The sequence below is a fragment of the Eleutherodactylus coqui genome, chromosome 7 (assembly GCF_035609145.1).
Source record: "Eleutherodactylus coqui strain aEleCoq1 chromosome 7, aEleCoq1.hap1, whole genome shotgun sequence".
Classification (NCBI taxonomy): Eukaryota; Metazoa; Chordata; class Amphibia; order Anura; family Eleutherodactylidae; genus Eleutherodactylus; species Eleutherodactylus coqui.
The window spans coordinates 126,239,599-126,263,388 of NC_089843.1; the positions used below are offsets into that span (position 1 = coordinate 126,239,599).

General features: G+C 42.6%; 1 protein-coding gene across 2 annotated transcripts in view; it reads left to right on the forward strand.

Moving 5' to 3' along the window:
- LRBA (LPS responsive beige-like anchor protein) overlaps nucleotides 1–23,790 on the forward strand; it is a 503,130-nt gene that overhangs the window by 35,316 nt on the left and 444,024 nt on the right. Inside the window, exons 2-12 of one of the 2 annotated variants that reach the window (XM_066573657.1) lie at nucleotides 3,145–3,376; nucleotides 4,277–4,377; nucleotides 6,369–6,464; nucleotides 7,202–7,323; nucleotides 9,698–9,824; nucleotides 11,737–11,856; nucleotides 14,155–14,301; nucleotides 15,168–15,365; nucleotides 16,076–16,209; nucleotides 17,779–17,887; nucleotides 19,655–19,807. In XM_066573657.1, coding sequence (XP_066429754.1) covers nucleotides 3,145–3,376; nucleotides 4,277–4,377; nucleotides 6,369–6,464; nucleotides 7,202–7,323; nucleotides 9,698–9,824; nucleotides 11,737–11,856; nucleotides 14,155–14,301; nucleotides 15,168–15,365; nucleotides 16,076–16,209; nucleotides 17,779–17,887; nucleotides 19,655–19,807 — 1,539 coding nt within the window. The remainder of the gene's footprint in view (nucleotides 1–3,144; nucleotides 3,377–4,276; nucleotides 4,378–6,368; nucleotides 6,465–7,201; nucleotides 7,324–9,697; nucleotides 9,825–11,736; nucleotides 11,857–14,154; nucleotides 14,302–15,167; nucleotides 15,366–16,075; nucleotides 16,210–17,778; nucleotides 17,888–19,654; nucleotides 19,808–23,790) is intronic. The other variant, XM_066573658.1, reaches the window with a different exon arrangement.

Sequence of the window (23,790 nt, forward strand, 5' to 3'; positions counted from 1 at the left end):
TCGCGTTTACATGTAACTATTATCGCTCGCATGTAGCAATAATCATTACATGTAAATCGGCCTTTACTCCCAAATTTCGAAAACGCCAACTCAAGCATAATCCTTAAGTAAAAGGGCAACTAGACCAAATAAAAACATGGGAACAAAAGATGTAACAGGGAAACAAAGTAAACCTGCTTTTATTGGGCAGGGGGCTTAAATGGATGAGAGTTCACCTCAGTGGGCAGAGGATTTCTTGGACCATTCACTAGCGGATACGAATTGTACATTCTACAAAAGGAGAAAAATTGCAGCATACTCTGCTCAGACCACTTCCATTGCAGTCAATGGAAACGTCCAACCTCCTGCTCATATGCAATTAATATTGTGCATGGGCATCGCTTAGTGGCGGCACAGAAAATGCAAACAACCCCCTCCCCTCCTGTACTGCGCATGACCATCTGTGGTCATCTGCAATACCGTTTAATCGGGTACCCAGGTCACCGTCCGAGCTCTCATCCGGAGTTGGACCTGTTTGTGTGAGCCCGGCCTACAGTGGGTGTCTTAGGTAAAGTGTTCCCAAATATGTATGCAGAGTATACTGCATCTAAAAGGTTTTACCTGGGATTTTTTCTTTATTGCGGTCGTCTTATTTTGACGTCTGAACACCACAAGAGCGGGATCGGTCACTGAACAGATTTGCCTTACGTTCTCATGTTTGCTGGTTACAATATAAGTTTTTGGTAAGATGCTGATGCTCAGCAGTATTATACAGCTGAGCTGTCATTGCATGTCACAGTTGTATCAGCCTTCACAAACCTACAGTGTGTGGGTGCGCCATTTGGGTGATTTCACATACAGCGCGGTTTGTTGTTTTTGTTTAAGTGCTACGCTTCATTTTTTATACTCGCCGTTCCATTTGAATTAGAGATGAGCGAACGTACTCGGTAAGGGCGATTTCGCAATCGAGCACCGCGATTTTCGAGTACTTCACTACTCGGGTGAAAAGTACTCGGGTGCGCTGTGGGGCGGGGGGTTGCAGAGGGGAGTGGGGGGTAGCAGCGGGGAACAGGGGGGAGCCCTCTCTCCCTCTCCCCCCCCCCCCCCCCCCCCACTCCCCGCTGCAACCACCCGCTCACCCACAGCGCCCCCGAGTACTTTTCACCCGAGTAGTGAAGTACTCGAAAATCGCGGTGCTCGATTGCGAAATCGCCCTTACCGAGTACGTTCGCTCATCTCTAATTTGAATCCATTTCCGGCTTTAGCTAAAAATGCATGAAAAATGTGTGTGAAGCCGCTCTCGGGGTGCTCTCACACCACGCTGATCTGCTGTGGATTTCACCTTAAATTCATTTGAAATGGTGAGATCTACTTCAGATTTGTAGCAAAATCCATGACAAATTCAGCAGCTTGTGAATGCACCCTCAGCAACAAAAATTTGTTCTTACACCTGCCATCTGCCTTGTATGCCCACTATGCCCAAACATAGGCCAAGTCTTACAGTCCTATGCAGTGAACATACACCTGCCATCTGCCTTGTATGCCCACTATGCCCAGACATAGGCCGCGTCTTACAGTCCTATGCAGTGAACATACACCTGCCATCTGCCTTGTATGCCCACTATGCCCAGACATAGGCCGCGTCTTACAGTTCTATGCAGTGAACATACACCTGCCATCTGCCTTGTATGCCTACTATGCCCAGACATAGGCCGCGTCTTACAGTCCTATGCAGTGAACAATGCCATGTTAGCATCTTTTAGAATTTCATTATACTTAGTAATTTTTTTTATTTTTGGTAAGTCTTTTCTTTGTCGTATTCCTACATAACTATGCTTTTTATGGGATGTCTTTGTATTAGAAAGCATATACTATGTGGTTGAAGTGGTGCTGTTCCTCCAATCATGTATTCGGTAGCACCCCTTTCACTGAGAGGCTTCCATCTGATCTAAAGATACAGTGCACAGGGACATAAAGTACTCTTATGAATTGAACCACAAGCCCTTAGTTTTAGAACAGACGATGCCGGGATTGTCCCTCCGAAAGGTTTTCTTGTGAAGACAGGCTGATGTCTCTTTCGCAGGGCTCTGCTGTGATAATTGTCTGTTACTATACTGAGGTTGTGTAATACACGAGGGAACGTCTTTACATGATGCAACTCTGAGGTATATTCCCACAAGAGACTCTGCAAGGTGTTATACATATTGTGCATTAATACTCATTAATTTCCTGTTTTGCCTGTAGTACTTGTCTATATAAAACCTCTGTTTATACAAGGCCATAGTGTGGAAATGGAGGTTTTTAAATATAATTCTACAGCAACCCAGGTACTTGCTGAATGGAAATATAGTTAGACTTCGTTTGATGATCTTTGTACAGCCAGTACATCATCAACCTTTGTAATACTGTATACTTGTGCGCTCTCTATGGGTATAGATAGATGTGAGATGCGAGAGAGAGAGAGAGATTGATTTTATAGGCGTCCGACCAGTAACAAAAGTAAAAAATTAATAAATGAAAAATATAAAGTGAAAAATAAAAAAAAATATATATTTTAATATATATGATTTTTTTTTTTTTTTTTTTTTAAATCACAAATAAAAGTTTGAAGTGGCTGCCACTAGGCGTCTCCCTTTCAGCGCCTTTGCAGTCCACTGCTTTTGGTTAGGCATTTGGCTAATCGCAGGTGGTAGATTAGATATGGGGACACTCCTAGTTACTACAAATGGGCGTGCATTTAGATGCTGCCTTGCACTGATTGGAGCAGGACTATGCAAGGCATTGTGGGAAAGGAAGTCACAGTTGGGGGGACGTATCCTTCTGCCACTAATTGTAAGTGGATTGCACGCAGCAGAAGAATGGAAAATTATACTTGGAAAACTGAATTATTAGGGCTCAAACTGGGTGCCAACTGCAGTAAAGCCACATCCAATGAAAACCAGGGCAGCACTGGAATAAAAATGACAAAACTCAAAAGAGCAGACATGGTGCCATTACTTGTGCATTTGGCTGGGCCGAATTAGTATGCTAATGTTGGCCCACTTTATATGGGCCCTATGTTCTTTCCAGATCTTGCCCTATATTGTGTAACACAACAGTGAAGCTATGTAACACATGTGGCTCATTCTGTTTGCATTAATCCTACCTTTCCCATTGTATTCCCAGCTCGTAGGAGGGCAGTTTGACTTGGAGATGAATTTCATAATTCAGGAGGGAGAAAGCATCATCTGTATGGTTGAACTCTTGGACAAATGTGATGTCACTTGCCAAGCAGAAATTTGGAGCATCTTTACTGCCATCCTGAAGAAAAGCATCCGCAATCTTCTGATCTGTACTGAAGTTGGCTTGGTGGAAGAGGTTTTGAACAGAATTGGCAAGGTTGACGGCATGATAGCAGGTAATAATTGAAAATGACTTATTTTCACAGTTCTGTCTGATACAGTATTACAAATGTCCACAGGTATGGATGAGAATAAGCACTGCATCCTATTATGTGAGCTAGGGCCTCTTACACACATCAAAGCCGTCTAGAGTCTGTCTAGTGGTAAACAAGGTCCCTACAGATCTGTACTATGGAGCTTCAGGCATTCCGGATGCTTTCAAGGGAGAATTCCCTTGTAATATGCCAACCAATGGACAAAAAACCTGGAGGTGAAACTGCAGGCATGCAGCAATATGGTGGGATTGAACTCTTGCAATATGCCATCACATGTCTTGACTTAACTCTTCTTCCAATGTAATATGGAGCCACACAATTAGTACACAAACGCTAACAATGCAGGGCATCGTCCTCCAAATAACCCCCGTCGCCAGGCCATATGAACTCCAGACTAGAGTCGGTGCTGGTTTCTGCATGATGCAAGCCTGGACGTAGAAACCTGTCCAGGCCCACATGGGGTCTGTGGCCGCGGGTTTATTTCTGACACCAGGGGTGGGACACACAGCGTCAGCTAGGACCATCGTCTCTTGTCCTCACCTCAATACTGGATAGGAGCAGTCAGGACTCGGAAGGAGAATCGCTCCCGCACACTGTAGGTGCCGCCCATTGCCTCGTCATCTGTATGTGAGCGGGAGCTCTCAGCCTGCTGCTGCCAGGTACCGCATGTGGCCTCCCCTCTTCCAGAATCGGCCTGCGTGGGCCTCTACCTCCTTTTCGTTGTATGTGGCCACATTCCTGATGTATGTTTTCTCCTTTCTATAAAAAAAAAAAAAGTCCAACATTGCCTAAGTGAAAAAAAAGGCCAAAATCCAGTCTATTCTCTCTCAGTGCTTTATCTTGTGCCTTGTTTTCTTGCAGATCTGTTGGTGGATATGTTGGGTGTGCTGGCAAGTTACAGCATCACTGTCCGTGAGCTAAAGCTATTTTTCAGTAAACTTCAGGGAGAAAAGGGACATTGGGTAAGAAACTTCTTTCATATACTGACAGGCTGTAGGTGTTAATGTGCTAAGTTATTTCCTTCTGCTTTTCAGAGAGGTTTTCCAATTTATTTAATGAGCACGGCACTTTTTTCATAGGATAGCCAATGCGTTAACAAGCAAAAGTGCAACGAACTTAATTTACCTGAAATGATATTTTTATTCTGAAGGAAAGCTCTAAGGGCCCATTTACATGCTAAGATTTTCTTTCAAACCATTGAAAGATTTGAAAGTTTTAGCAATCATTTTGCATAAAGTCTTAACAGACACTAATGTCCATTAACACTTTATCATCTTGATTTGCTTGCAAAATGGCCTCAGGGAGCTGGTTTCACAGCACAGCATGTGGTCTGAGCTCTGCACACAGCTGCATTGTTCTCGCACAGGCTGCCAGCAGAATACAATCTAATCTCCTGGCCCCCCTGAGAACACAGCGTGTGGTCTCTTGAGAGATACTTGATCTCTCTGCAGCTGAACGATTGATTTTAAGCTCAACTTAAAATCATCGTTCAGATGAAAAGTGCACGATGTGCGTGTTTACATGCCACAGTTATCGCTCATGTGCGGTCCCTTGAACTACTTTTAAGCGATAATCGTCGCGTGTAAATGGGCTTTACCCACTGGGACCCCCAATTCCATTCAATTTGTCGTCCACTGCCTGTTGGCAAGTGAAGTCTGTCTCTAGTAGCTGAGATAACAAAATGGGTAACTAGTGAAAGAGGGTGATGAGTCCTGCTGTCCATAGAAGTCTATGGAGACAAGGGGGAAATGAGAGAAACTCGCACAGATTCTGCGGCAGCTGAGAATTGGAGAGCGAGGCAGAGGGCCTGCAGGAAAAAATGCTGGTGAAAATGTCTTATACAAGTCAGTAGTTTAGTCTTTGTGGCAAAATAGTGCTCGCCATTAATGTGGCATATTTTAAGACTTTTCTAGTCCGTGTTTCCTCTTCTAGATGCTTTTCAAAACTGTCTACTGATGTGTAGAAAGTGTCTAAAACACATAACTGAGCTCAAGGCATGTTGTCCCTTTTCTTTTTTTGGGGGTTGGGTTGCGGGGTTGCGGTTTTCTGCTCCAGAATACTACTAGTGAATCTTAGAGCTCAGTTTGCAAAAACCAATGCCTCACATAGTTCTGTCAACTGCAGATTAAAGTTATGGCTCTTAGATATGAAAACACGACAGGTGCTTTTTTTAAATTTTTTTATTTTTATTTTTGTCGTTAAAAGTAGTAAAACATAAATTTAAAGTGCTGCTGCTGCACAGTGAACGACATTTAAAACCTAACGACAGCGTAGGTTTCCCAAACCCCCCCCCCTTCCCTTTCCCTCCCTCAAAAGTTAATCAATAAGCTCAGTGTAACCCAAAATGGTGCCATTGAAAAATACAGTACATTCTGTATAAAACAAATCTTCATATGGAAAGATAGGAAAGTTTATTGCTTTTGGAATGTGGAGATAGTGATGGGGGGGGGGGGGTCTGCTATATCCTTAAGGCAAAAACTGTCTGCATAAGGAGTTAAGGGGTTCTTCCAGTGTATTGAGCTACTTTCTAGCTTGTTTAAGATCTTGCATGGAGTATGAAATTAAGTGAGGTTGTCACTAGACTCAGTCCTACCACTGTGAATGGAAAAGGCGCACACGGGAGGAATGACTCTCCTGGGTGAGCTTGTTTCCTAATGGCCCCTTTTTCCAGCTTACTAACACATATTTTTTTTTAGCTTTATTATCTAGTGAACTATCCCTTTACTTCAATGCTTCTGGCGCTTGCCTCTTCTGGGAGCAATATTCGACTACCACCCCAAGGCACTTTGGCTGTTACCGTGTATTATAAAATGTCTTTTAGTTATTTCACACTTGTTTTCTGTGTATAAAAGTTTTATATTTTTGCAGTTAGGTGATCTGTATCTGTTTCTGTACTATTTTTCGCTCTACTAATTTGAGTCAAACTATTTATCTTGCATTATCCTTTTTTCAGCCGCCTCATGCAGTAAAGCTACTCTCTGTGTTAAAGCACATGCCTCAAAAGTATGGTTCCGATGCCTTTTTCAACTTTCCTGGGAAGAGTGCTGCAGTAAGTAGGAAGTGATTGATTGTCTCTACATTCTCTAAAGTAAGATTCTAGCCATGCTATCAACCTAAGTCTCCATGTGAAATTTAGTAGCAGTCGATTTTTTTTTTTTTTTTTTTTTTTTTAATTTTTTTTATTTATTTATTTATTTTATTTATTTATTTATTTATTTATTTATTTTGTACACAGGCAGTAGTTAACAATTCTGTGGCCTTTACCTTTATAACTTGGGCTCCTTTCACATCCCCGTTTGGACTGCAATAGGGCTTTACGTTTCTCTGTTCCATTTTTTGGAACAGAGAATCTGAAGTTAGACTACACTTAGTGCGTTCTGTGAGGTTTTTCACCAGGACAGTGTGTCTGTTTGAATTGGCACATTGACACTACTACGGGTTTGTGTTCAGTCCATGTGTAGCTTGTGGCAGACTTGGACAGCACAGGGACCAAATATCTGCTTGTGTGGATTGGCCCTTATGAAACTTTATCTCTGATAGACTTTTTCTCTTTTAATTGATTTTTATTTATTTTTTTTGTTTACCCTTTTAAATACTGACTTTTATTTTCGCCACATAGTTTTCAAAATATACTCCTGTGTGCAAGCTCATATATGTAGAACCTACTTGTACATTTCCGTTGTGTGTGTATAATGGAGGAAAGTATTCCGTTATGTGCAAGTAGTAGAAGAGGAGATTGAGATGAGATTATTTTTATTACATTCTGACCTTCTTTTTGAACTCTAGGCCATTGCCTTACCTCCAATAGCAAAATGGCCGTATCAAAATGGCTTCACTTTTCACACTTGGCTAAGAATGGATCCAGTAAACAACATTAATGTGGACAAGGCAAAACCTTATTTATATTGGTAAGTCTAGTAATCCTTTCTGTAGATAAAAAGTAAGGTTTATTGTGAGCTATTAGTCTTTTGGAAAGGTTTGATATTGATAGTGTCGATTACATTACCATGACTGGTAACGAGATACATTTTATAAGCCTCTATGTAATCATTCTGCTTATCAATATTCTGAATAGTCTTCCTGAGACTCAACACTCGTGTTTTACCAGTAATGGGGTTTCCATCCTATTACACTGAGCTGAGATGTTATAGACCATACCTTTTACATAATATCTACACTATTGCCAAATGAAGCGGATACGACTGAATAGGATTGTACCAACTTCTCTTTGGCTGACATCTGAGTGATGCCAGTAGGATGGGCTCACTGTAGGAGGCAGCCACCATCATTTGTACAAATAAGCTTGCTAGATCCTAAAGCCGTTTGACTTAAAAATGTTAGATAGAAATCCTACAGACCGCTTTATAATTTATACATTCATCGGACATGGTTGGTGTCTATGTTGGGGAGCCAGCACGTCGGGCTTTTTTTTTGTTCGGCTCCTATAAGCCAAACAATGGAAAGCCAAACAATGGAAAACCAAAGGTATAAGTAAGAAAAAGCCATATTAAGGGACGAATATGGAAATCCATAGTCAACCCCTTCAAGAACATAATATAGCATTAGGATGCTGACACATAGGAGGTGAGCTTTTAGAATTCTATAATATGTACACTACCGTTCAAAAGTTTGGGGTCACATTGAAATGTCCTTATTTTTGAAGGAAAAGCACTGTACTTTTCAATGAAGATAACTTTAAACTAGTCCTAACTTTAAACAAATGCACTCTATACATTGCTAATGTGGTAAATGACTATTCTAGCTGCAAATGCCTGGTTTTTTGTGCAATATCTACAAAGGTGAATAGAGGCCCATTTCAAGCAACTATCACTCCAGTGTTCTAATGGTACAATGTGTTTGCTCATTGGCTCAGAAGGCTAATTGATGATTAGAAAACCCTTGTGCAATCATGTTCACACATCTGAAAACAGTCTAGCTCGTTACAGAAGCTACAAAACTGACCTTCCTGTGAGCAGATTGAGTTTCTGGAGCATCACATTTGTGGGGTCAATTAAACGCTCAAAATGGCCAGAAAAAGAGAACTTTCATCTGAAACTCGACAGTCTATTCTTGTTCTTAGAAATGAAGGCTATTCCATGTGAGAAATTGCTAAGAAATTGAAGATTTCCTACAACGGTGTGTACTACTCCCTTCAGAGGACAGCACAAACAGGCTCTAACCAGAGTAGAAAAAGAAGTGGGAGGCCGCGTTGCACAACTAAGCAAGAAGATAAGCACATTAGAGTCTCTAGTTTGAGAAACAGACGCCTCACAGGTACCCAACTGGCATCTTCATTAAATAGTACCCGCAAAACACCAGTGTCAACATCTACAGTGAAGAGGCGGCTGCGGGATTTTGGGCTTCAGGGCAGAGTGGCAAAGAAAAAGCCATATCTGAGACTGGCCAATAAAAGAAAAAGATTAAGATGGGCAAAAGAACACAGACATTGGACAAAGGAAGACTGGAAAAAAGGGTTGTGGACGGATGAATCCAAGTTTGAGGTGTTTGGATCACAAAGAAGAACGTTTGTGAGACGCAGAACAAATGAAAAGATGCTGGAAGAATGCCTGACGCCATCTGTTAAGCATGGTGGAGGTAATGTGATGGTCTGGGGTTGCTTTGGTGCTGGTAAGGTGGGAGATTTGTACAGGGTAAAAGGGATTCTGAATAAGGAAGGCTATCACTCCATTTTGCAACGCCATGCCATACCCAGTGGACAGCGCTTGATTGGAACCAATTTCATCCTACAACAGGACAATGACCCTAAACACACCTCCAAATTGTGCAAGAACTATTTACAGCAGAAGCAGGCAGCTGGTATTCTATCGGTAATGGAGTGGCCAGCGCAGTCACCAGATCTGAACCCCATTGAGCTGTTGTGGGAGCAGCTTGACCGTATGGTACGCCAGAAGTGCCCATCCAACCAATCCAACTTGTGGGAGATGCTTCTAGAAGCGTGGGGTGCAATTTCACAAGCTTACCTCAACAAATTAACAGCTAGAATGTCAAAGGTGTGCAATGCTGTAATTGCTGCAAAAGGAGGATTCTTTGACGAAAGCAAAGTTTGATGTAAAAACAATGTTATTTCAAATACAAATCATTATTTCTAACCTTGTCAATGTCTTGACTCTATTTTCTATTCATTTCACAACGCATGGTGGTGAATAAGTGTGACTTTTCATGGAAAACACAAAATTGTTTGGGTGACCCCAAACGTTTGAACGGTAGTGTATTTGTATTGCTGCTTAATGTTTTTTTTTTCTTTTTTTTCCTTTCTCTTAGTTTTAGAACAAACAAAGGACTTGGTTATTCTGCTCATTTTGTTGGAGGTTGTTTAATTATTACATCCATAAAGTCCAAAGGAAAAGGTTTCCAGCACTGTGTGAAGTACGATTTCAAGCCTCAGAAGGTGTGACGTGTGTTTGTTACAGATTTTAACTTTTAAGGTCATGTCAAGTTTTTATTGCTCTTAGTACGCTTCCCTGTTGCTTAGTTTTGCAGATTTTACTTATTTTTTTGATGTTCGGAATAAGTGTATGGTCACACTGCAGAATCTGATGCAGAATTTTCTTTACGGATTCCACCTCTGAAACCGGAACGAAAAGCCGTGGCTAAGCCTCATGTTTCTGACACGGATTTTGTGGCAGATTCGCACACTGATGTAGCCCTGTCAACAGACAAAGTCTCTTTGTGGCCATGTGACTTCAGGCAGATTCACATGGAAATGTGTCAGAAATTCTGCACACAGATTTTGCCCATTATGCGCGTATCTACAGCGCAATCCATGGCAGAATAGCTGCTGATTTCTGCAGCAGTTTTAGAGGAGGAATCTGCATGAAAAAGTCTGTGTTGAATTCCGTTGTTTGAACATATATCATACGAGGTACACTTCTCACTGAGGGCTTATTCAGACGCCCGTATATCGGCCGCGTATGCGGCGTCCCTTTCTGCGGTGGGGGGACTCTGGAAGAGCCGGGAGCAGTGCTCTGAGCTCCCGCCCCATCTCCGCCAACTCTCCACCCCCTCTCCACCCCTCTGCACTATTTGCAATGAGGGGAGGCGGGGCAGGGGTGGAGCTAATAGGATCTTAGCCCCGCCCCATCCCGGCTCTCATTGCAAAAAGTGCAGAGGGGTGGAGAGGGGGTGGAGAGCAGGCAGGAGCTCAGAGCACTGCTCTCAGCTCTTCCAGCCTCCTCCCCCTGCAGAGAGATGCAGTATATCGGCCGGCGTGAATACCCCAACGATATACGGTCGTCTAAAGCCGCCCTAAGGCAGACCTATCTGCATCAGGAACTTTTCACACCGAACAGATCCGATAGACCACTTTGGACTTGGCAGATTCCACAAGTGTGTTTGTGGCATTCATCAGTGTTATTTTTTTATGTTTTTCACTGTATGGGAAGCGCATCCTGCTGCATTTCTTATATAGCCAATCTGTAGACAATGCATGCAAAGCTGTAGATTTACATTTGACACATACATTCGGAAATTTTTGTAGTATATGCTTTGAATGTAAAGAAATAAAACAAATTGTGAACAGAACCGATCTACAAAGTTCAATTGACTGCAGGCACTAACCAAGGGCTTTTTGTAAATATATTAAAATCCCTTATTTTTTTGAGGCAAGAAAATGCATAGAAAAAACGCATTGATTCGTTCTGAATCAATTGGCCAAAAAAAGGAGCTCTCATCCTTGATGGAGGGTATAGTAGAGACCCTTAGACTTCTATGTCTTTATATCCTCACTTGGCATCAGGAATTAAATGGCTTAATGGGGCTATCCAAGAAGGCAAATTTTGTAAACCGAGTGGAAAAACATTAAAGTCAAACTTGCCTATATTATTATATTAGATAAACCATTTCTAGAATTTGCACATGCAGTTACATGCAGATTTAGCCTGTTTGTACAAGTGGGAAGTGCAGACTAAAGCTTGTGCAACTGATCTTCCAAGTAATATTTATTTAATTGTTGCCCTTTTCTTGCTGTGTGTGCAGACCTTTTTGTAGTTTGTATAATTTTTAGCTTTATTTCAGTTTTGTATGATGAGTAATAACTAGAGATGAACGATCATATTCGCTAAGGGCAAATACTCAAGCGAGTATTGCCTTTTGCGAGTACCTGCCCGCTCGTCTCAAAAGATTCAGGTGCTGGCAGGAGTGAGCGGTGAGTTGTTGGAGTGAGGGAGGGGGGGGGGGGGATCTTACCCCGTCGGCGCCCGAATCTTTTGATTTGGATTTATGTGAATGGATTTATTTATAGAATTCTATATATTTTTTGTTTTAGTTGTTTTATGGTTTGTATGTTTTTCTTTCTCTTTCAGTGGTACATGGTGTCAATTGTCCACATTTACAATAGATGGAAGAACAGTGAACTGCGATGCTATGTAAATGGGGAACTAGCTTCTTATGGAGAGATAACGTGGCTTGTCAATACAAGTGATGTGAGTTGACTGCTGGTGTTCACACTTTTGCGCATATATTGAAGTCTTCAAAAGTTGTTTTGCAGTTTTCTGAATCCGTTTTCGCTTTTTTTTTTTTTCAAATGCTGACAGTTTTGCTATGCCAGTATCGTAAGAAAAGTAAGGTTCCTTTCACACTGCACTCTTCTATCCAGCGCAGGCACTGTCGTTGGTTCTCATTTGCTAAGCAGAAAACCGCATAGACACAGGAAGCATAGCAGAACTACAGGGTTTAGTATGACAGCTGCGTCTTTGGTCTCCATTTCACATAGTTTCTGTCTCTGTCAATGAAATGGGGACCAAATGGGTATCCGACTCCATATACTGAACCTTTTGGTTCTGTCCTGCTGCTTGTCCCTATGCAGTTTTCTGCTTGGAAGATGGAAAGTATGAACAGGGCCTGCATTGGACGGAGAAACACAGTGTGCAAAGGCCAGGATCTGCATTGATTTTTCATTTAAGTATTTTTTTTCTATATTTGTTTTGTGTTATTCAACATGGAAGGTTTTAATACTGAAATTGTAATTTTTTATTAATTCAAGGCCTTATACAAGGGGTACAAAGGGTATACAGGATTTCCTGTGCTGCCATGCAAAGCACTGGGGGGTACATTCTGCCCCAGAAGCATATGGAATCTAATTAATTGAGCTTGCACCATATAACATTGGTGGCATACTGTGTCATTGTAAGGGCCTCATCCATCTGAGTGCTCTTTCATGTCTCCGAACAGAAGGAGCAGTTATAAGACAATGTGCGTGAGGCCTAACACTTAGATTAATGTGTGCTGTTCCTGTCATAGCAATACTGATATTGTTCGGTGTAACTATCCAAGGATGAGGGTATATGCAGAGCACTAGTCATTTGTGGAGGTGGCAAATCAGTGCTGCACCTTGTGACAACCAATTTGACTAGGCTGCATTCACACACAGGGGCAGATTTATTTAGATCCATGGTTTTATATGCCAGTCTAAGTGAAGGCTGCACTGGTGTAAAGACCCATTTAGACACAACGATTTTCGCTCAAAATTCGCTCAAAAGCCGTCTTTTGAGCGATAATCGTTGTGTGTAACTGCACTGACATCGTGCAGTTTTCGTTCTCCCGTCGTTCATCGTTGTCTTTTAGCATGCTGAAAGACAACGATGAGCCTTATCAGGGAGTCACAGCGGGATACAGCTGATACTATTGTTTCAGCTGTATCCCGCTCCCTGATGACAGGCTGGGTATGAAGAACACAGCAGTTCAGCTGTGTTCTCCATACCTCGCTCGGAGCGCTCGGCTGTATAACAGCCGGGCACTCCTTGCAGAGAACAGCTGGATGTAGAAGACAAGCGGGGACACCACCCAGCTTACTTTCTGCATCCTCCGCTCCAACGGCTCTGCTGTATAACAGCCGGGGGCTCGGAGCGGGGAACAACTGGATGCAGAAGACAAGCGGGGACACCCCGCTTGTCTTCAGCATCCTCCACTCGCAGCGCCAGGTGATCGCTCAAGCATTGAGCGATCATCTGGCGCTGTAAATGTCACAATGATTATCGCTCGAAAGGCATCTTTTGAGCGATAATCGTTGTGTCCAAATGGGCCTTTAGATCTGTCCCGCTGTGGTCATTCCGCGGGATTTGCGTCCCATGTGACCGCAGCCTTACACGTCAATATGCGTGGAGAAAAAAAAAGCCTTGTGCACGGTGCAGATACGTTGCACTGAGTCATGCACAATTGCGCATACGCTCGTGTGAAGCTGCCATTCACACTTGTGCAACAACATCCTTCTAGTTGAGACATTACAGTAATACTAGCACATGATCCGTGTTGGCAGGTTATCATTTAGTAAAGCAACCAGATATGTAAATCTAGATGGTCCTACACGGAGTTTTTAGTAGCTGTGATGCATCTAAAAAAAGTGCAGCAGAGACAATATACTAATAGTTTTTTCTCATAATTCAGAGAAACCTTTTCACTAAGACTGCCGAGTGGCCGCAGCAGTCAGGTAAACGATGAACTGCACATGACTGCTGCAGGAGCTTCTAACACCAGAGTGCCTGCTGGATTTCGCTGGTTGGACCTTTTTTAGATTGTGTTTTTCAGGGTTTTTTTTCCCCCTTGTGCCATTACCTGCATTTAGCCCCCTTTTAAAGGCCGGTCTCTTGAGGGTCCGCTTTGTGGAGAAGATTAACCTCTTTCCTCCTTTTGCTTCTGTATCCTCTTTACAAGTCACATTTTTGATTAGTGTTTAGTGTTACTCATTTAGATTTCTAACTTTTGTCACATTTCTCCCTTTTCAGACTTTCGACAAGTGTTTTTTGGGCTCCTCTGAAACGGCGGATGCTAACAGAGTGTTCTGTGGACAAATGGCTGCTGTCTATCTTTTCAGTGAAGCCCTTAATGCAGCGCAGATATTTGCAATTTATCAGCTTGGGCCTTCATACAAGGTAATGGTTTCTCCAGTGAAATAATTACTTGGGGAGAAGTTGCCATGATCCATGGACTTCCCCTTACCATTCTTCAGAGTTTAGGTGGCAATCTAGGGAGGTAAAGGGTCTTTCCTACTTGTTATGGTATGCCATGACTTTATGATCACCAGGGATCTAACTACTAGGACCCTCACTGATATTCCTAATGAATGAGCCTCCGTCACAAGGCTTTAACTAAAGGTAGTTGGAAACTGCAAATTCGGGTGATAGTCGTCCTGTGTATAATAAGGCACTGAGCGAGAAGTTGCTAACTTGTTGGCGTCATTTGTTTTTTAGAACTAAAATCCCAGCGACTATCAGTCCGTGTAAACGGGAGTCCTGTAATTGTTCAGCAACTGCCTGTTTGCAGTGAATGGAGGCGAGCAGCCAAAAATATCCTGGGCCGCTCCGCCTCCATTCACAGAATGACTATCGCTTCTGTGTAAAGCACAGTTGTCGGGCACTTGGTAGTACATTGTGACTCCAAGTTTCCTTTACGGTAAGTAAAAAAAAAAAAGCCAAAGGAGCCAAAATCCTTCTCAGGATTGGCCCTGACCGATCATAATATTGGAGATGGGCATTATCATGTTAAGATGGGAATACCCCTTTAAAGAATGCTTTTCTGCTTTTTAAAAGTGCGATTTCAGCAGCATAATTAATCCTTTCTGGTGTAATTGAGATATCATTAGATATAATCAATCTTTTTTTTTATTTTTTTTATCTTGAATGTATCATTATGTGATCTGTAATATCAATTGCATGAAAAATAAGTACACTATTGTCAAGGCAAGAATGTCATTCATTAGTCTGAAAAAAAAACCCTGTTATTCTTTTTTTTCTTTCAGGGCACATTCAAATTCAAGGCAGAAAGTGACCTCTTTCTTGCAGAACACCACAAGTTGCTGCTGTATGATGGCAAGCTGTCCAATTCAATTGCATTCACATACAACCCACGAGCTACAGATGCTCAGCTCTGCCTGGAATCGTCTCCCAAAGATAACGCCTCTATATTCGTCCATTCTCCCCATGCCTTGATGCTCCAGGTATAGTTTCGGAGGTTGCCGCCTTGCGCTGTCTTCCATCTCAACACCCTTGTATTCCATCACAGAACATAATTGGTATTAATACTATATTTAGTTACTAACGGCCCTTATCATGTGAGGGTTACAAACTCAAGGATTTTTTTCTGTTGTGCTGTAAACAATATTATCAAGGGAATAAAGATGATTTCCCAGGAAATGGCTTACCATCTTCAATCTTTCTCTTAAGTTTGTTCATGGTATTACTAGAACTTGCACTTTTAACTAAAAAAAATATATATATCATACAGCTTTACCCTTCACAAATTTAGATATTTATTGTGTCAAATTTTAACCACCTCTAATTGGTGCATCCTTACTAGACTTCTTTTTGGTGGTATCCCATTTAGGTCCTTCAGAGGTTTAGTTTTTCCTCTTATGCATAGACAGTCCTGCATCTTACACCACCGTGCTTGGATCTGTAGGTCGTCTTGGTGTAGATTAGTGGACTCCGAGCTGTGGCTCTCCAACTGTTAAGAATTGACAATTCCCAGCATACCCTGACAGCCACAACCTGCCATAATGTGGGGATTTTTAGATCCACAATAACCGGATAGCCACAGGTTGGAGATCATGCAAGTTGCTTTTTAATGACTTTTTTTTTTTTTGCATGTCTGTCTGTTTTTTCCTCTCTATGCTCTGGTATAACTTATTTTTATTCCATATTTTTCAAGGATGTGAAGGCAGTTTTAACCCACTCGATTCAAAGTGCAATGCACTCCATTGGAGGGGTGCAGGTTCTCTTCCCTCTTTTTGCTCAGCTGGACTATAAGCAATACGGGTCTGATCACATTGACACTTCTGTCTGGTAAGAGACCTTTTTTTGAGTGTTTTATCTTGATTCCGGGTAAAGATACCTTTTTATATGGGACGACTGTTGGATGCATAAGTGCCAGACAGCCTTTCCAGCTACTATCACTACTGCGCTATTACACAGGAGCGATAGTCTGACGGATAATGGAGGCGGAGCGGCTGGAGATCTCTTGCGACCGCCCACCTCCATTCATAGAAAACTGGAGTCATTCTAGGATTCAGCGACTTCTGTTTTACACTGAGCGAGAAGCCACTGAAACAGAATGACTAGCAATAACTGAGTGACTGTCAGGGGCCGTGTGTACACAGACCAACAGTCGCCTGTAATCGCTCGCTTGGGCGATCATTCAGGCGACTATGGGCTCATGTAAAAGCACCTTGAAGTTTTAGCTGTGATGTAATATCTTATCAGGGTTTTGCAATGTTACTGGTTTTGTGCTGCTTTGGATAACTAAAGGTGGTCTTAGACGGACTGATTATTGTTCAAACGAGCGAAAGGTAATTGTTCGGTCTAAACGCAAGCGAAACCAAGGATCGTTCGCACTTCGCTCGTCCGATTTTTATGTAGGCATAAAAATCATCCTTGGCTCGTTCAGTTTAAGCAGCACTTATTCAGTCTCACATTCACTTTATTAACGAATGTGTAAGGCTGAACGATGCTAAATGATGCTTTCTTTGAATGCGTTAAAGATGTGTCTGCCTGTCTAATCGGGCTGAACGAGAGCGAATGAGCTAGCAGTGTCATCACTTGTTCGTTCAAGCGAGAATCTAACAGCAGCCCGAGTGTCGTGCCTGTATGCATCAGGGGATGGCTAGATCTGGATTATAAATATTTATAATAGACATTTAATAATTATTAACGTACTTCAAAAGCACAATGCAAGGTATCGGAGAAAATGGCTTTTAATACCTTATGGACATATTAATTCCAAAATGCTGACAAACCCTAGAGTGAAATGTAATACTTAAAGGGGGGGGGGGGGGGGGGTTTACAAGCCCATAGCTTATTGCCTGCAACTGGGGCGTTGGTTTTGCGTTCCATACAGGCCATGTTACATTGTTAGTGTCACATTCTGTTTACATGAGGGGATATGCTTCTGACAAACTGATTTTTTTTACTTCCATATGAAAGATGCCACCGTTGACAAATGGACGTTTTTGTTTTGTTTGTTCAATTGCTTGGCATCTTTGTACTTGGCGATCATTTGGAACAGGCCTTCGACCATGCTTCCGGATTATTGGCTCATGTAAAAGGCCCATAAGCAAAATTTCAACAGGAGAAATATAAATAGCCACTTTGCATTTTTTTTTCTAATATCTAATCTATCTGCCCCTTTCAGTTTCATCCTATGCAACATGCTATGCTATTTTTTTTTTCTTCCGGTAATATTTTGTTGAGTGTTGGAAACCATATAAGAGCCATTATAGTCAATAGGGTCCATTTGCCATTAGCCCACTTTTTCTGGTCCGCTCTGAGGATGGAGCTGAACAATAGAAACCCTGAATGTGTGTGTGAACATAGCCTAACAGAAAGTAACAATTTTTTTGTCTTTTTACTCCCAAGCTCTACTCTTTTGGCCTTCATTTTGGAGTTGCTGAAAAACTCTCTCGCTATGCAAGAACAGATGCTCTCTTCAAAGGGCTTCCTTGTAATAGGGTATAGTCTTGAGAAGGTAAGGGATTCTTGACACATTGTAGTTGTTGATCATTAGCTTTATTGGAAAAAAAGTGATTTGCATTGATAACGGTAGAGATACCTGCTTATTGGCACTGCTAGGGTATTTTCACATGTGGCATATTTCTGTTGCACTAACCTGTGCTATATATCCAATTAAAGTTTGAAGAAAAAAATTCATGCCCGTAACCCCCTTCAGATGTATGAAATGGATAAATGCCCTTATAATACTATAACCTGGTCATTGCATGCAATCTGGGCAACTGTTATGTCTCAGAGCAGCATCTCTGTATAGTATTTTGACCTGTGCATGTGGAACTTTCTCGGCAGAGAACATGAGTAACTAGAGACCAATTACAATAGCTTCAAAAGTGTGTATTAATCATCCTTCCTGTGGGATCTTTCATGTGGAAAGTTGTACACCATTTGTTCTACAGAGCAGATCGTGCACTTTTTGCAGAGTTTTATTCCAGTGGTGTTCGTTGTTTTTTAAGATTTTACTCTTAAGTTACTTTGACCTACTTTTAACCCTTTCCAATCTGTCTGACGTCTTCCTACATTCTGATTGACATTTGTACAGCTCCACTGTCAGAAGACGTCCGACAGGGTATTCTTACTGTCTATTGCCAGCTACTCCGCTGTTGGAGCCTCTCTGGCACACACACACTGGCTTTAGCTAGCAAATGGCACCGTTGTATAACAGCAAAAAGAGAATTCTTTTAGGAAACCCTGAGGCCTCATGTCCACTTAGAAATTATAATTTACAATCTGCAGCGTTTTTCCCGCACGCGGATTCGCGCCCCATAGGGATGCATTAGACACCCGCAGGTAGTTAAATATCTGCGGATGTCATTTTTCCCTGCAGTAGCGGATCCGCATGCAGGAAAAAATCCAGACCATGCTCCATTTGGTGCGCGTATCCCGCAGGCTTCTATTGAAGCCTATGGAAGCCGTCCGGATCCGTGGGAGACCTACAATCAGAATATATTCACCTGCTGCGGGCCGTGCGTGTCTTCCCTTCTTCCCGGCCGGATCTTCTTGCTTCGGCCTGGCGGATGTGCCCGGCGCATGCGCGCGGCACGCAGCCGGCGTGCCGAGCACGTCTGCCAGGCCGAAGAAAGAAGATCCGGCCTCGAAGAAGGGAAGACACGCACGGACCGCTGCAGGTGAGTATATTCTGATTTCAGCGCTCATGTCCGCGGGGCAGGAGGGACCCGCTGCGGATTCTCCATGGAGAATCCGTAGCAGGCCTGATTTTCCCCGTGGACATGAGGCCTTAATCCAAAATTGGATTGGAAAGGGTTAAATGATGTATGCATTTTCCAGCCATTGGTTGCCAAATAGAATTCCAATACATTATATGTTTTGTAGTGACGTTTTTTTATTTCACGTCTAAGGCTAAATTCACATCTGCACTAGGGATTCAGTTTTACGGCTGAGTTGTGGGAGCAGGAAAACTGAATCCCCTGAATGAATGGATCCCGTCTCAACAGAACCAAACTGTGGCAAATGGACCCCATTGAGTATAATGGGGTCCATTTGTTTCTTGTACTTGTTTGGCGTTTTTACTGGAAAAAAAATCCTGTATATTACTTTTTCATCTGGCATTTCATACTGAATCTGAGCCAGAGGCTCTGAGCAGAGCTCGCAGTGCAGATGTGAATAGAGCCGAAGGGACATAGGAAGTCATGAATTGCAAATAAACTGCATGTAACTTTTTTTTAATCGAGGGCTTATTCCAGTGCTCTTCCTTATTTCTCTACAGTCTTCCAAAGCGCATGTTAATAAAGCTGTTTTAGAACTTAGCCTGGCATTTTCCAAATACCTTAGCACTTTGCAGAATGGAATACCTTTACTGAAACAGTTGTGTGACCACATCTTACTAAACCCAGCAATATGGATTCATACATCTGCAAAGGTAAGTGCAAAAACATTAGCCGGCGCCTAGTTGCAGTCTGTGAACTCTTTGAGTTGTCCAGAACAACACCTTCATAGTACATATTAGTAGCATAGTATGTTGGGCTGAAAGAAGACCATATCACCTGCTTTTTAGCAACTCTCTTCTCTGGTTAGTAGAAACTAGAATAAAACACAAGGCGCGCCATGGAGTAGTAGATGGTGGAATAGAATAGTAGTACTGGAACCTGGTAATACGGTACTGTTGCACCTCACATTGAATTACCTGTCGGTAAGCAACAGCCGCCCGGTCGGCAAAATTGAATCCTCTGTAAATAAATGACAATCCTGCGAAGAAGAGTGGGGGAAGAAGGCGCACTTGACAGGCCTCCGTTTCGAAAGCAGGACCTTATTGGCAATGCATTTGTGCCAGGTTGGCATCTTCATCTGGCTTTTGATCAAAGTCCGAATGAAGGTGCTGATCTGGCACAAATTCATTGCAAATCAAGTCCTGCTTTCCTAACTCGGGTCTCCTATCAAGCATGCCGCCTTTCCCCACTCTTCTTCCAATGCTGGTTAGTAGAAAGGTGCCTCGAAACTGACAATCTCCTTCTGTTTCTTCCATGTCTTTTAATTAACCCCTTAGTGACCAAGCATGTTTGCGCCTTAATGACCAGGCCAAATTTTGCAAATCTGACATGTGTCACTTTAACATGGAAAAACACCAGAAAGGTTTTGCATATCCAAGCGATTCTGACATTGTTTTTTCGCCACATGTTGTGCTTCATTTAGGCGGAAAAAATAGACCGATAGAAATTGTGTTTATTTATTAAAAGCGCCAAAATTGGGAAAATTTTGAAAAAATCGTCATTTTTTCACATTTCCAACTGCAATATCTTAAATATGTGCAAACATAATATAGAAATTTTTGCTAAGATTTATATTTCCACCCGTTTACTTTATTTTGGGCGCACATTGGAAAAACTTTCGGTTTTTTTTAACTATTTAGGAGACGTACAAATTTAACATTACTTTTTAGCATTTTGAGGAACACTTTGTTTTCCTATACCAAGCCGAGATTGGAAAGGCTCATGAGTGTCAGAATAATAGATACCCCCCCAAATGACCTCATTTTAAAAACTACACCCCTTAATGTATTCACTGAGGTGTGTCATGAGTATTTTGACCCCACAGTTTTTTTTCAGGAATTAATTCAATTTAGAGGAGAAAAAGTAAAATTTCATATTTTTGCAAATCTGTCATTTTAAAGACATATTTTTTTCCTATAGTTTACATGAAAATCAGGATTTACACCCCAAAATGGATACCCCTATTTCTCCCGTGTTCAGAAATATACCCATTGTGGCCCTATTGTTATATCTGAGTCCACAACGGGGCCCAAAATGAAAGGAGTAGTCGGTGTCTTTCAAAACAGAAATTTTGCTTGAAGTCCTTTTAGGCCCCATAGCACACATGTAGAGTTCTTGAGCGCCCAAAACCATAGAAAACCCCCACAAATGACCCCATTTTGAAAACTAGACCCCTTAAGGAATTTATCTAGGGGTGTACTGCATATTTTGACCCCACAGTTTTTGAATGAATTCAAACCAAGCAAAAGGAAAAAATTGTGATTTTTGTTTTTTTGGCAATTCTGTCATTTTAAAAACAGCTTTTTTTGTACAGCACACATATGAAGGAAGACTTACACCCCAAAATGGATACCCCTGTTTGTGCTGTTTTCAGAAATATACCCGTTGTGGCCCTAATCTTATGTCCGCATGCACAACGGGGCCCAAAATAAAAGGAGTAATCGGTGGCTTTCAGAACATAGATTTTGCTTGAAGTCCTTTTAGGCCCCATTGCCCACTTGTAGAGTTCTTGAGCGCCCAAAACCATATAGAACCCCCACAAATGACCCCATTTTGAAAACTAGACCCCTTAACGAATTTATCTAGGGATGTACTGCATATTTTGACCTCACGGTTTTTGAATAAATTCAAGCAAAGCAAAAGGAAAAAAATAGGATTTTCATTTTTTGGGCTATTGTGTCAATTTAAAAACAGTTTTTTTTGTACAGCACACATATAAATGAAGGCTTTCACCCCAAAATGGATACCCCTGTTTGTCCCGTGTTCAGAAATATACCCATTGTGGCCCTAATAGACTTACAGGACCCATGGCTAGGCCTACAATGAAAGGAATACCCGTTGGATTTCAGGGTACCACTGAATAAATTTCAGGCCCCATTGCCCACTTATAGAGCCATTGAGCGGCCAAAACTATAAAGAACCCCCTCAAATTACCCCATTTTGAAAACTAGACCCCTTAACGAATTCATCTAGGGGTGTACTGCGTATTTTGACCCCACAGTATTTGAATGAATCTAAGCAAAGCAGAAGGAAAAAGTTACGATTTTCAATTTTTTTGGCAATTTTTTCAATTTAAAAACAGTTTTTTTGTACAGTGCACATAGGAATGAAGACGTTCACCCCAAAATGGATACCCCCGTTTGTCCCGAGTTCAGAAACATACCCATTGTGGCCCTAATCTACTTACAGGACGCATGGCAAGGCCTATAAAGGACGGAACACCTGTTGGATTTTAGGGCACAACTGAATAAATTCCAGGCCCCATTGCTTATTTGTACAGAATAAAGATTGACTCCCTAAAAATTCCCCCCCTCCCCCTCCGCGCCCTTTTTGGCGTTCGCAAATCTTAGATAAAAGTAAAAATGTGAACTGTGTAGTATTTCCGAAGACAGGGGTAATTACGGAGGCTGGTTGGAATGGGCCCATGGGGCAATAAAACCGGGTATCCCCCCCCCCCCCCCCCCCCCCCCCCTCCTCTCATGCTTTTTGGGGGGATTTCATGACCTCAGTGGCGGGTATGGGGTGTAAAAAGTGGCGTTCCGTGAGTCTCCGTAAGCTTGATGAGGTGCGGCGGTCTCACACAGCAGGCGCTCAACAAACTGCTCCTGGAACTGCAGGAAGGCGAGCGTTCCCGGGGCTTCTTGTAAAATACGTATCACAGGTAGCGGTCTGAATAACGCCGGGCTCACGTGGGTGCAGGCGGAATCCGCTTGCGGAGGCCCACAGCGGATCCCATCTGTGAGCCCGGCTGTGACCCTGCGTACGGCTGCGTAATGTACTGCGCATAACTGCCTACTCACACAGGCGGTCATGCACAGTACACCTTTGTTTGTATTTCCCGCACCGTCGCTTAGCGATGACACGGGTACCCGCAGCTCGTATACAACGTAGTTGCGTATGGGCTGCGGGTATATCCGCGACCATGGAGCACAATGGGCTCTATGTTGCAAATATCCGCAGTAAAATAGAACCTGCTGCGTTCTCTTTTCTGCGAGTGGATTACGCAATTCCGACCCGCTAATGTGAGCGGAATTGTGTAATCCAATGCGATTGATCTGCATATTAGCGCGGATCAGAAGAATGCAGAATCCGTAATTCCTATCCGGTCATGTGAGACCGACCTAAGGGGGATCGCTACCTTTTTATCACGTGACCGGGGACCGCTCAACGAGGCCACCCGTCACTGCTCCAGGCTCTCTGTGACCGTTGGTCGCTGGGAGCAAGGAGATTTTAAGTTTCCTGGGCTCCCTAACTCTTGCGCATGTGTCCGGCTTTTTGCCGGCAATCGCATGTGCAGAATCCTGGAAGGTCCACGGAGGAAGATCGCGTCGGGATTCAAATACGCAGGCCTCCGGTAAAAAGTTTCATCTCCTCTCACCGATCGCATCAGTGAGGGGAGATGAAACTTCAAATTTTTTTTTTAACTTTTACGTGATCGGCATTATTGGATAATGGCGAACACGTGACCAGGAACCGCTCACCGCGGACCCCCATTAAATCTCCATGCTCTTGGCTTTGTAGCCAGGAGCAGGGAGAATTTAAATTATCCTGGCAATCCACAGCTTTTGCGCATGCGCCCGCCATTTTGGCGACGGGCGCGGGTGCAGAAGCTGGTAAGGTCCGCGGATAAATCTGG